At 48.1% G+C, this 12,367-nt stretch overlaps 1 protein-coding gene across 1 annotated transcript; it reads right to left on the reverse strand.

Moving 5' to 3' along the window:
- Window positions 1-7,306: 7,306 nt before the first annotated feature.
- Window positions 7,307-11,835, reverse strand: ST6GALNAC6 (ST6 N-acetylgalactosaminide alpha-2,6-sialyltransferase 6). Its single transcript, XM_060200797.1, has 3 exons — window positions 11,799-11,835; window positions 11,565-11,739; window positions 7,307-8,633 (listed from the first exon to the last, which is right to left on the reverse strand). Exons 1-3 carry the CDS (start codon window positions 11,833-11,835, stop codon window positions 8,444-8,446), a joined length of 402 nt encoding a protein of 133 aa, XP_060056780.1. The 3' UTR covers window positions 7,307-8,443.
- Window positions 11,836-12,367: the final 532 nt, after the last annotated feature.

Genomic DNA, 12,367 nt, shown 5'->3' on the forward strand with positions numbered 1-12,367 from the left:
CTCTGAGACTTCTTGACCCTGTTGGACAGAACCCACAAGAACTCTGGAACTGATACCTCAGGACCCACCAAAACCATCCATGTGTCCATCTCTTAGACCAGTGGCTGTATAGATTATACAAATCTAGCTCTGGCCCTCTGAGAACTGCCAAACAGCTCCCAGTCAGATGCATGCTAGCAACCCAGAATGATGTGGGTACCCAGTTTGGGGACTGAGTCCTGATTGAAAAGATAGGTCATGTTAATAAGCGCTCATTATGAAATGGGAGCTGAGTGGAGCCCTGGACTCAGACCATGAGTTTATTAAAAACAAAATTGATTGACTAATTCGAGAAGAAGAGAGAGAGAACCAATGCATCAATCTGGCACGTGCAATGCTGGGGATTGAACTCAGCACACCCATGCTTGAGAGTCCAACACTTATCTACTGCACCACCTCCCAGGCCACTGAGTTAGTTGTTTTTTTTGTTTGTTTTTGTTTTGCTTTTTTTTTTTTTTGCCTCCAGGGTTATTGCTGGGGCTCGTGCATGCACCATGAATCCACTACTCTTGGAGGCTATTTTTTTCCCTTTTGTTGCCCTTGTTGTTTAATGTTGTTGTGCTTGTTGTTGTTGTTGTTGTTGTTATTGATGTCATTGTTATTGGATAGGACAGAGAGAAATGGAGAGAGGAGAGGAAGACAGAGAGGAGGAAAGACAGACACCTGCACACCTGCTTCACTGCTTGTGAAGCAAGCCCCCTGCAGATGGGGAGCCGGGGGCTCGAACTGGGATCTTTCCGCAGGTCCTTCTGCTTCGCACCATGTGCGCTTAACCCATTGCACTACCGCCCAGCCCTATTTTTTATTTTTCTACCAGAGCATTGCTCAGCTCTGGCTTAACATGATACAGGGATTGAACCTGGGACTTTGGAGCTTCAGGCATGGCAGTCTCATTGCTTAATCATTATGCTAATACCACCACCGAGTCTTTTTCTTTTCTTGTTTATTAAAAAAAAAACCAAAAGCATCTTTAAATACAGAGAAGGGAAGTGAAATTCACATCTGTAAAATAACCTAAGAAGCAGCCAGGTAGACGGTGACCTTTATCTGACATCTTGCATGGAGACTAGCACATAGCAACAAGTGCTCTATAATGTAACAAAACAGAGACAAGAGCCTGGGGTAGGGGCTGGGTGGTGGCCCGTACATGTTACAGAGCTCAAGGACCCCGGTTCGAGCCCCCGGTCCCCACCTGCAAGGGGAAAATTTTGAGAGTGGTGAAGCAGGGCTGTCTCTCTCTCTCTCTCTCTCTGTGTCTCTCCCTTCCTATCACCCTCTCAATTTCTGGCTGTCTCTATCCAATAAATAAATAAAGATTAGAAAAGAAAAGACCCTGGGGTAATAACGACAGCTTCAGATTTTTCTATTTTTTTTTTCCTCCAGAGTTATCGGTGGGGCTCAGTGCTGGCACTATGAGTCCACTGCTCCTGGCAGTCTTTTTTTTTTTTTTCTTTTCTATTTTATTGGCTAGGATAGAGATAAATTGAGAGAGAATGGGAAGATAGAGAGGGAAAGAGAAAGACCTACAGACCTGTTCACTGCTTGTGAAGTGTCCCCTCTGCAAGTGGGGAGCCGAGGGCTCGAACCAAGACCCTTGTGCAGGTCCTTGCACTTGGCACTATGTGCGTTTAACCTGGTGCACCACCACCCAGCCCCCCAGAACTTTCATACCCTTGACCAGTAGAACACATTACAGCCTTGAAGGTAGCAGTCCAGATTCAAGTGTAGGTTGAATTTGGAATTAGTTTTATAGCTACTAGGGAACCATAAATGGTGTCTGAGCAAGAAAGTGAAACTACCAAGAGAATGAGATCATCTTAGGTGGGAGGTTTCTCAACATCAGGAGTACTGGATTTAGTCCCAGCTCTGCCATCTGTAACTTCAGACAAGGTCCTTATTTCTTGGAACCTTATTTTTCACTTCTGTGGTCGGAGTGAGTGCTGTGTCAGAGGTTTAACACTGAAAGTTGTTTGAAAGGTCATTTCAAAAGTTGTAGGTATGGGGTATGGGGAGATGGCTCACCCTGTAGACTAGGCCACACCTTGCCATACACAAGGAGGAAGGCTTGGGTTTATGGCTATACCACACAGGTGTTACCCCTGGCATAGCATGTGCCAGAAGGGATACTCTGGTTCTTTCTCTCTCTCCCCATCTTTCACTAATATATAAGCAGCACCAGGGGCTGAATCTGAGGCAGCTTCACTCTGAAGGTCACAGCTAGATCCACAGTGCACACACAGGCCCAGGTTGTGGGGCTGCCCCAGGCAGGCCTGGCTGGGGGTGTGGGGGAACCTTGAGTATCTGGAGGAAGCACCTGCAGTGGCTGCTTTGAGAAACATGGCTTTGCAGCTGGTCCCCAACTCCAAGAAGGAGTGAGGCATGGGGACCTCAGAGGGGCCACTAAGAGCTGGATACACACAAGAGCGCAGAGAATCCAGGACCCCAAACAAGGAAGTAGGGTTGGTGCTGACCACAGTGGGGGGTCAGCAAAGGGTAGAGGCCCTGAAGTGGTGACTTCTCGATGATGACTCCTGCAACAAGAGAACTGATCTCCTGAATCTCTAAGGGAGTAGAGTTTGAAGGCGTGAGGATTAGGCCCCAGGTCTCCTGACATCAGCAACCATCATCAAAATCTCACCTCTGGGAGTCGCTTGGTAGTGCAGCGGGGTAAGTGCAGGTGGCACAAAGCACAAGGACCGGTGTTAAGGATCCCTGTTCAAGCCCCAGGCTCCCCACCTGGCGTTGCTTCACAAGCGGTGAAGCAGGTCTGCAGGTGTCTGTCTTTCTCTCCCCCTCTCTGTCTTCCCCCTTCTCTCTCCATTTCTCTCTGTCCTATCCAGCAATGATAACAACAATAATAACTACGACAATAAAACAACAAGGGCAAAAAAAGGAAATAAATAGTAAGTACTTTTTAAAAAACTTCGCCTTCTCTGGATTCCCCCCTTTTTTTCCTTTCTTCCTTCCTACCTACTTTCCTTCTCTCTCTCTCTCTCTCTCTTATTGCTAGGGCTCAGTGCCTATACTAGGAATCTATCGCTCCCAGTAGCCATATTTTTTCTCTTTCTTTCTTTCTTTCTTTCTTTCTTTCTTTCTTTCTTTATTCCTTTTTGTTGCCCTTGCTGTTTTTTTTATTATTGTATTATTATTGTTGTTGTCATTGTTGAATAGGAGAGAAATGAAGAGAGCAGAGAAAGACAGAGAGGGAGAGAGAAAGATAGACACCTGCAAACCTGCTTCACTACTTGTGAAGCGACTCCCCTGCAGGTGGGGAGCCGGGAGCTTGAACCGGGATCCTTACACTGGTGCTTGTGCTTTGCGCCACGTGCGCTTAACCTGCTGCACTACCGCCCAACTTCCTTTCTCTTTCTTTTCCTTTCTTTCTTTCTTTCTTCCTCCCTCCCTTCCTTTCTTTCTTTCCTTCTTTCCTTCTGCTTAATAGGACAGAGAGATTGAGAGGGAAGAAGAAGAGAGGGAGGGAGTTGGGCTGTAGCGCAGCAGGTTAAGTGCACGTGGCGCAAAAGCACCAAGGACCGGCATAAGGATCCCGGTTTGAGCCCCCGGCTCCCCACCTGCAGGGGAGTCGCTTCACAAGTGGTGAAGCAGGTCTGCAGGTGTCTGTCTTTCTCTCCCCTTCTCTGTCTTCCCCTCCTCTCTCCATTTCTCTCTGTCCTATCCAACAACAACATTAATAACCACAACAATGTTAAACAACAAGGCAACAAAAGAGAAAATAAATAAATTTTAAAAAAGAAGAAGAAGAGAGGGAGAAAATGATGTGCGGAAGAGAGGGAGAAAGTGATATGTGGGGAGTCGGGCAGTAGCGCAGCGGGTTAAGTACATGTGGTGCAAAGCGCAAGGACCAGCGTAAGGATAACAGTTCGAGCCCCTGGCTCCCCAACTGCAGGGGAGTCACTTCACAAGTGGTGAAGCAGGTCTGCAGGTACCTATCTTTCTCTCCCCCTCTCTGTCTTTCCTTTCTCTCTTCATTTCTCTCTGTCCTATACAACAACAACATCAATAACAATAACAATAACTACAACAATAAAACAAGGGCAACAAAAGGGAATAAATAAAAAAATTTTAAAAAAATAAAAAAGAAAGTGATATCTGCCGTGGTGCTTCATCCGTTGTGACGCTTACCCTACACGTGGGGGTCTGGAGCTTGAGCCCAGATGCTTATACACAGTAATGCGCATGCTCAATGGGTGTACCACTGCCTACTGACCCCTTCTATTACTCACCCTATAATTTGGTAATAATACATAACTGATAAACAGGCATCACCAACTTGACTGGCTTATCTTGGCTACCCTGCAGGAAAAGAACATTCTATTTTATCTAACTCACCAAATGCTGGTTTAAAATATCATCCTGGACAGAAAGTTTATATAATAAATGTACTTAAGACAGACCCCGCTCCCCAGGGTGGATATAGTTCAACTGATAAACCCCATGCCCTCCTTGTGTGAAGCCTATACCACACAGAGCACCTGTGTGAAGCCAAGTACCATACAGGACACCAGTGGTAGCACTGGCGAAAACCCATGGGTAGTGGTTAGTGCTGTGGTGTCTCTCCGGCTTTTTCTCATTCCCTCAAAATTGCAAAGTTAACCTGGGGGGGTCACTTGGAGATACTATATGTGGGCAAGACTCTGGGTTCATTCTCCCCACTGTATCTCTTGCTCAAACCTTCAGTAAAAGCCATGACTTTCTGGAAGAACCCTCTGCCTGGACCCAGATCCCAGAAGCCTTTGCATGAAGAGTGCCTCCCCATGCCACACAGAACCTTCAATACCCTGTCTGGTCAGCCTCAGGCCATGTACCCTACCCCTCCCAGTCTTCTGCCCACAGTGCATCCATCTGAGGAAGAATGACTTGTTCAAGGAAGAAGGATGGGTTTTTTGCCACCCTCAGGCTGGAATTCATGACCTTTCATCATTGGCCCTAGTGGAGCCACCTCCCACAGGTCCCTGCTTCTGCAGTCTGGAGCCCACCACTTGGCTCCAGCCCAGGTATCCTTCATAGCTGGCAGTTTGTCTCTTGTTAGCTGCAGCTCACACAGTGTGTGGCAGGGGCTACCTAGAGCTTAGAGTCCAGGAATTAACAGAAAAAATGCAGGGTGCCATTCAGCTCCATGGCCTGAAGGCCCTGCTGGCCCAGAGCCCAGGAGAGCTCTTTCTGGTCCCCCACAGGCCTCATACAGCTGTCTTTTGTTGGGCCACTAGTCCCTAGGGCATCTTATCTGCCCTAACAGGTTGTAATCTCCCAAAGTCACAGACCCCTTTCCTCCTGCCAACCTAGAGTAAACAAGCCCTTAGTGGAGAAGTTGTGGCAGCAACTGGGAGGCCAAGCACACCACACCCCACCCAGGGTCACAACCTGCCTCCTGGGACCCTCCAGCTATGCCCTATCCCCAGGGCACTGAGCCAATCTCTGCCCCTCAAATGCTTTCTTAGACTGGATTGATTCTCCACCCTCCTACCTGCCTGAAAGCTCTTCCCCCAAACCTCAGGACTCTTCCTGGGCCTTCAAGACTTGGGAAGTATTTCCCTCTTCAGCAGCTCCTCTCACAACTCCCTGTGTCAGTGTGTGTGTGTGTGTGTGTGTGTGTGTGTATGTGTCCATGTCCCTTGCTCTCTCAAGAACTGGACCAGGACAGAACCTGCTGTGTGGGGTCCCTCCGTTCCCTTGAACCTGACCGCCTACAGAGCCCACAGAGCTTGTCCCTGGCTAAGCAACATGATGTCCAGGCGGGCCTGGAAAAGCCAAGTGAACATGGTCTGGAATGGCCCTCCCTCCACCCAGTCCCTGAGCTGTCACCTAGATGTCAAATGCTTGACCTGTTAGGGACTGCTAAATGGGGCAGGGACCCCACCTACCACACAGGAAGGGCGCTGGAACGACAATGGAAGGCATAGCATATCAGAAACTCAGTGGAGCTAGCTGATCTGGTCAAGCAACCCCACATACCATCTGTCCTTCCCTACATCTTCCTCATACTGTAGGGAAGATGGGGCCAGAGTTGCACTGGTCTCTCCCCCTTCCATCTTATTTGATATCATAGAATGAGACCTGCACACTAGAGCACAATGGCTAAAGGCCATTAAGATGGGGAGGGCATGGAGGGTCTGGGAAACTGGTATGTCTCAGCACATACTTCACCTTTTTTAAAAAAATATTTATTCCCTTTTGTTGTCCCTTTTATTGTTGTAGTTATTGTTGTTGTTGGATAGGACAGAGAGAAATGGAGAGAGGAGGGGAAGACAGAGATGGGGAGAGAAAGATAGACACCTGCAGACCTGCCTCACCGCCTGTGAAGTGACTCCCCTGCAGATGGGGAGACCGGGACTCGAACCGGGATCCTTACGCTGGTTCTTGTGTTTTGTGCCACGTGCGCTTAACCTGCTGCACTACTGCCCAACTCCCTATACTTCACCTTTTAATGGTAACTTACCCCTAACCCTGGGCCCACTATAAAACCAGGAGGACCAATGTTGAGGGAGAGAAGGACCACCAGAAATACAGGTGTAAGTGGGACCTTTGGCTTTAAAAAGACTTGACCTTTGGGGGCACATGCTCTCCCAGGATGACCATGTAACCACCAAGCCTGTGAGTCCCCTTCTCTCTCTTTCCTTTTATCTCTTTTCTATATATATATATATATATTTCTTTATTGTTGGCTAGACAGAGAGAAGTTGAGAGGGGAGGGGGAGAAAGTGAGGGAGAGAGACAGAGAGACACCTGCAGCCTTGCTTCACCACTTGTGAAGCTTTCCCCCTGCAGGTGGGGACCAGGGGCTTGAACCTGGGTCCTTGTGCACTGTAATGTGTGTGCTTAACCAGGTGCGCCACCACCTGGCCCCCATCTCTCTCTTTTCTTTGCTGGGAAAAGGCATGGCGAACTCTCAGAATGGGGGACAAAGGCTGCCCAGATTTTCCCCCTTTAACACCAGGAAACTCAAGGCCTCTCTCACTTTTGAATGCCTTGCTTTCTGTGTGTCCCTCTCTTCTATCTCTGTCCTCAATTCAATAAGCACTCAGCCTGCCGGGAATCTGATGGAATCTGTGCTTCTTTACTTTGATGTTCGTCTATGACCCATCCAGTGGAGTTCCAAGGAGAACCCCTATGTCCCTTACCACCCTTCACCTGCAACAGGCCCACTGGCCATATGGAAATGTGGGTCAGTCTACAGGGTGAGGGCACTGTCCTGGGAAGCCCTTAAAGCACCAGGATGCACACAGCTGGGTAACACAGGAAACAGAGGTGGAGTTTAGGTGCATTTATTCCTGTACAAATCATTACAAAACCACGTCTGGGGTAGTCACAAGCCCCACTCCCCACCCCAATGTGCAATGGCTCACTGATGTCCTCCTGCCCCTCCTTCTCACCTTTCCCATTTTATAGCCAACTCCAGGAAGTCCTCCAGTCTTCCCTTCCAGGCTCTGGGAATAGCAGGGGGGCAAACTAACCCCAGTGAGGCCCAGCAATAAAGTGCCTGATGTAAACTGTGGGGAACAGGACCAGAAGGCACAGCTCCTGGCCCCTCGGAGCCCTCCCAGGCCCAGCTCAGGGAGACCCTTGTAAGCCTCCAACAGCTGCAAATAAAGGGGGTTTTTGAAGCCCCAATTTGGTTGGGATTCTCCCCTTTCTCAGCCCAGAATGCCTCCAACAGGTAGAAAACCTCATGGCTGGATGGTAAAAAAGGTGGCCTGGTTATTTAAGAGCCAAGCTAATGGCAGCTGGGCTGAGGGGCAAAGAAGGGTCTCCCATTCTTATCAGGGTCCCCCCCAAACCCTGGAGGACTTTGCTCAAAAAAAGAAAAAGTTTTAGGAGGAGGAAAGGGAGTGGCCAGACCCACGGCAGCCACTGGGCAAGGGGTGCCTCAGACCCCACATTTAGAACCTGACGCAGGCAGAACAGAGCCCAGAGGTAACAGGGGAGTTGCCCAAGGTCAACTCAACTCCCACACAACCATTCTGACTCTGGAGGTTTAGGGATGACACTGAGTTTCCAGCTCCTTAGGACAGGACCCACTATCCCAGCCAGTAGGGAGTGATTTGGGATCCATCCTAGGGGCTCAAACCCAAGGCCTCATAGGAAAGGACACTCCCTTAGCCTCAGATTACTCAGAAATACCCTGATTAACTATGCTCAGACCCTGACTGGACAATAAAGACCTCCCCAAACCCCTGATTAACCGCAGAAAAGCCCAAATCCCTGATTGACCAAGAGATTCCCTCGGGAGCTGACTAGCTAGAGGCTACACCTGCCCCAAGGCTCCAGAGGGCCAGGAGACACTCAGACCGGCCTTGACTGGCCAGCAGCTGCCCCCCCCACCCCCCGCCCCCCGCCCTGAGCAGCCATGTGGAAAGCACCCCAGTGAGTGCCCCTGGTAGGCAGCCTAGATCCAGGAGGGGTGAGAGAAGGTGATGCCGTAGAGCTGGGCCCAGGATGAGAAGACCTTCTTCTCAGTGATGAAGCGGTGGTGGTTGCCCTTGCGGCTGTGCTCATTCTGGATGTAGGTGACACACTCATCTGGGCCCTTGGGCTCGTAGTAATGGTAGGGCATGCGCTGCAGGCGGGGCCGGTGGCTGGGGCAGAACAGACAGGTTGGTCAGCACAGGGCAGGCACTTAAAGGCCCCTCACACTTAACAGTCTCTGATAGGCCTGTACCACAGTGGGGAAAATCCCCGTCCCTCCCTGGGCCTTAGTTTCCCCATCTGTAAAATGGGTGGACTATTAGACTATCTGTTTGCATTTTTGCTGCCTGGAAGGTAGCACTGTGGTAGAGCTTTGGACTTGCAAACAAGAGGTCCTGAGTGCTGCTCTGGTCTGGACTCTTTCTCTCATGGAAAAAATTATCTTTAAAAAAAACTTTTTTGGGGGACAGCATAATGGTTACACAGAACAACTTTCATGCCCGAGGCCCTGAAGATCCCAGGTTCAATCCTCAGCACCACCATAAAGCAGAACTGAACAGTGCTCTCTGGTCTTCCTCTCTGTATGTCTCTCATTAAAATAAATACTTTTAAAAAAGAAAAAAAATTTTAACTTTTTTTTTAATGCAATGGAACCTTTCTTCAAGAGGGCAGCAGTTTCAGGTTAAAGGCTATGGGTTCTGGAGGCTGGCTCCGTCTCTCACCATGTGAACTTAGACCACTTATAAAATGTTCTTAGTTTTCCTCATCTATGAAATGGGGAGAATGTGGTCTAGGAGGTAGCACAGTGAGTAAAACATTGGAGTCTCAAGCATGAAGTCCTGAGTTCAATCCCCAACAGCACATGTAAGGGTGATGTCTGGTTATTTCTCTCTCTCTCTCTCTTCCTATATTCTTCATGAATAAATAAAATTCTTTAAAAATAAATAAAAATGAAATGGGGAGGGAGTTGGGTGGTAGCACAGAAGATTAAGCACATGTGGCACAAAGTGCAAGGACCGGCATAAGGATCCCGGTTCAAGCCCCCGGCTCCCCACCTGCAGGGGAGTCGCTTCACAGATGGTGAAGCAGGTCTGCAGGTGTCTATCTTTCTCTCCCCCTCTCTGTCTTCCCTTCCTCTCTCCATTTCTCTCTGCTCTATCCAACAATGATGACATCAATAACAACAATAATAACTACAACAAGAATTTTAAAAGGGCAACAAAAAGGAAATAAATAAATAAATATATTTTTAAAAATCTTTACAAAAAAATGAAATGGGGAGAATAGGCCTAGGGAAATAACTCAACATTAGAGCAGAAGACTTGCATGCCATAGATAAGCCATGCTCTGGTCTTTCGACTAAGGAATAAATAAATAGGACTGGAGGGGGGGGAGATAGCTCAACATGTTAGGCTTCTGTGTTTCAGACATAGGCCCCAGGTTCAATCTCTAGCACCACCACAAGCCAGAGTTAAGCAGCCCTAGATAAAGGTCTCTCTTTACCTATCTTTGTCTCTCATAAATAGATAAATCTTGGGCCAGCAAAATTGCTCACCTGGACAGTGAGCTGCTTTGCTGTGCATGTGATCCAGGTTCAAGGTGGCCCTAGAGGAAGCTTCAGTGCTATGGTATCTTTCTCTTCTCTCTCTCTCTCTCTCTCTCTCTCTCTCTGTCTCTCCTAATTCTGTCTCTAATTGGAAAAAGTCATCTTGGAGCAGTGAAGTCCCTAAGATGATAGATAGATAGATAGATAGACAGACAGACAAATATTTTTCCCCTCTTTTAGTTTTTTTTAAAATAATTTTTTATATTTATTTATTTTCCCTTTTGTTGCCCTTGTTTTATTGCTGTAGTTATTATTGTTGTTGTTATTGATGTCGTTGTTGTTGGACAGGACAGAGAGAAATGGAGAGAGGAGGGGAAGACGGGGGGGAGAGAAAGACAGACACCTGCAGACCTGCTTCACTGCTTGTGAAGCGACTCCCCTGCAGGTGGAGAGCCAGGGGCTCGAACCGGGATCCTTATGCCGGTCCTTGTGCTTTGCGCCACCTGCGCTTAACCCACAGCACTACCGCCCGACTCCCGACAGACAAATATTGTAAAGAAATAAAAATAAAGGAAGAACAATGTAACTATCATTCAGGGTCATGGTGGGAAATCAATAGATATATCCATGCATGGTGACTGGTCAGCACTTTAGTAAAAAACAGATGTCACTGTGGCCTGGGAGGTGGCTCAGTAGATGGGGCTTTGGACCTTCAAGCATGAGGTGCAAGGCTCAATCCTGGCATCACATTGCCAGAGTGATGCTCTAGTTTTCTGCCATGACAATCATGAAATAAAAGGCCAGTGAAATAGCTCCCTTGGATAGTTCACTGCTTTGCTATGTGTGTGGCCCAGGTTCGATCTCATCCTCTGCCCATGAAGGAAGCTTTGGGGATATGGTCTCTTTCACTGTCTCTGCCTCTATCTTAAATTTTTTTAATTAATTTATTTTTTATATTTATTTATTTTCCCTTTTGTTGTCCTTGTTTTTCATTGTTGTTGTAGGTATTATTGTTGTTGTTACTGATGTCGTCATTGTTAGATCGGACAGAGAGAAATGGAGAGAGAAGGGGAAGACAGATAGGGAGAGAAAGACACTTGCAGACCTGCTTCACCGCCCATGAAGCGACTCCCCTGCAGGTGGGGAACTGGGGGCTCGAACTGGGATCCTTATGCTGGTCCTTGCGCTTCACGCCATGTGCACTTAACCTGCTGTGCTACCGCCCGACTCCCTAAAAAATTTTTTTAAATACTACAAATAATTTAAAAATTTGAAGAATAGATGTCACCTAGTTTTATGTCATAACAATAGTAATAGCTGCCATAATTATACAAAAACAATACTTATATAAGCTCTGGACTCTGGCTCCACTTGGGGTGGAGACTCCTAGAGTCAGCTCTCAGAAGCCTAGATCTCTGCAAAGCAGCTTATAACATTGTATAGAATACAGACTCTCAAGCCATCCCTCCCCACCACCACCACACCTCTTCTCCCCCATCCCACAAAGGCTTCCAAGACTCCCAGCTCTAGACTGGGCACCCTCCTGAGGGCTCACCTGCAGTAGTCTGGGGGGACCATGCCATAGACATGCACGTGGTCACACAACTCTACTGCAATCACCATGGTGAACCAGCCTGTGCTCAACCATGAATGGGACTTCTCCCTGTGGGGCAGAGAGGGAGAGACCACACTGAGGGAGCTGTGCAGGTAGGGCTTTACCCACACAATCTCTCAGAACTCCCCGAACCCAGAGTGGCAGTGGGGGTGACCTTTAAAGCACTCCAGTTACCCCAAAGCAGCCCCACGATCAGGGAAGCAAAGCACATGGGGCAAGGGCAAGTCTGAGCAGAGATAAGAGGAAAGGAGAGAATGTCTAAGAGGAGAGAGATGGGAACAGGGCATGTGGAGAATAATGCCCTGGGGAGAGTGATCACACTTGGGTAGGCTGACCGTGCAGAACACAAGGGAAGCAGATGTACCCACAATGAAACAGACTCCTAAGGGAGCAGACAGAGAAGGGGAATGCTAAGAATGACCACAAGTTCGGAACAAGGTCTGGATGAAGCAGCCTGGAGCCTGGAGCCACGCTGTCAGACACCTGCCAGACACGGGTGCACTGAGCATTGGGACCTGCAGCTGAGATGTGCTGTTGGTGTCAGCAGCACAATGGATTTTCTTAGTATGAGAAGAAAAACACAATGGGAGACTCCGCACATGCTTTACAAGATTAAGGCTCTGGGTGTGATCCTGAGCAGCCTTTCCCTCAAGAAATAAAATACAAAAATAGGACATTGACTCTATGTTGAACTGAAAAAATTAGGGGGATAGATTAGGTCGAAGGTGTTCTTTGAAAACTCT

The sequence above is a fragment of the Erinaceus europaeus genome, chromosome 10 (assembly GCF_950295315.1).
Source record: "Erinaceus europaeus chromosome 10, mEriEur2.1, whole genome shotgun sequence".
Lineage (NCBI taxonomy): Eukaryota > Metazoa > Chordata > Mammalia > Eulipotyphla > Erinaceidae > Erinaceus > Erinaceus europaeus.

Excerpts from the sequence above, each read along its gene's own strand:
- ST6GALNAC6 (XM_060200797.1), bottom strand. The coding sequence starts at position 11,835 with ATGTGCTTTGCTTCCCTGATCGTGGGGCTGCTTTGGG. Across the intron at positions 11,740-11,798 it reads GATCGTGGGGCTGCTTTGGG|AGATTGTGTGGGTAAAGCCC; the intron begins GTAACTGGAGTG and ends GGGAGTTCTGAG. Across the intron at positions 8,634-11,564 it reads GTCCCCCCAGACTACTGCAG|CCACCGGCCCCGCCTGCAGC; the intron begins GTGAGCCCTCAG and ends GTTCTGCCCCAG.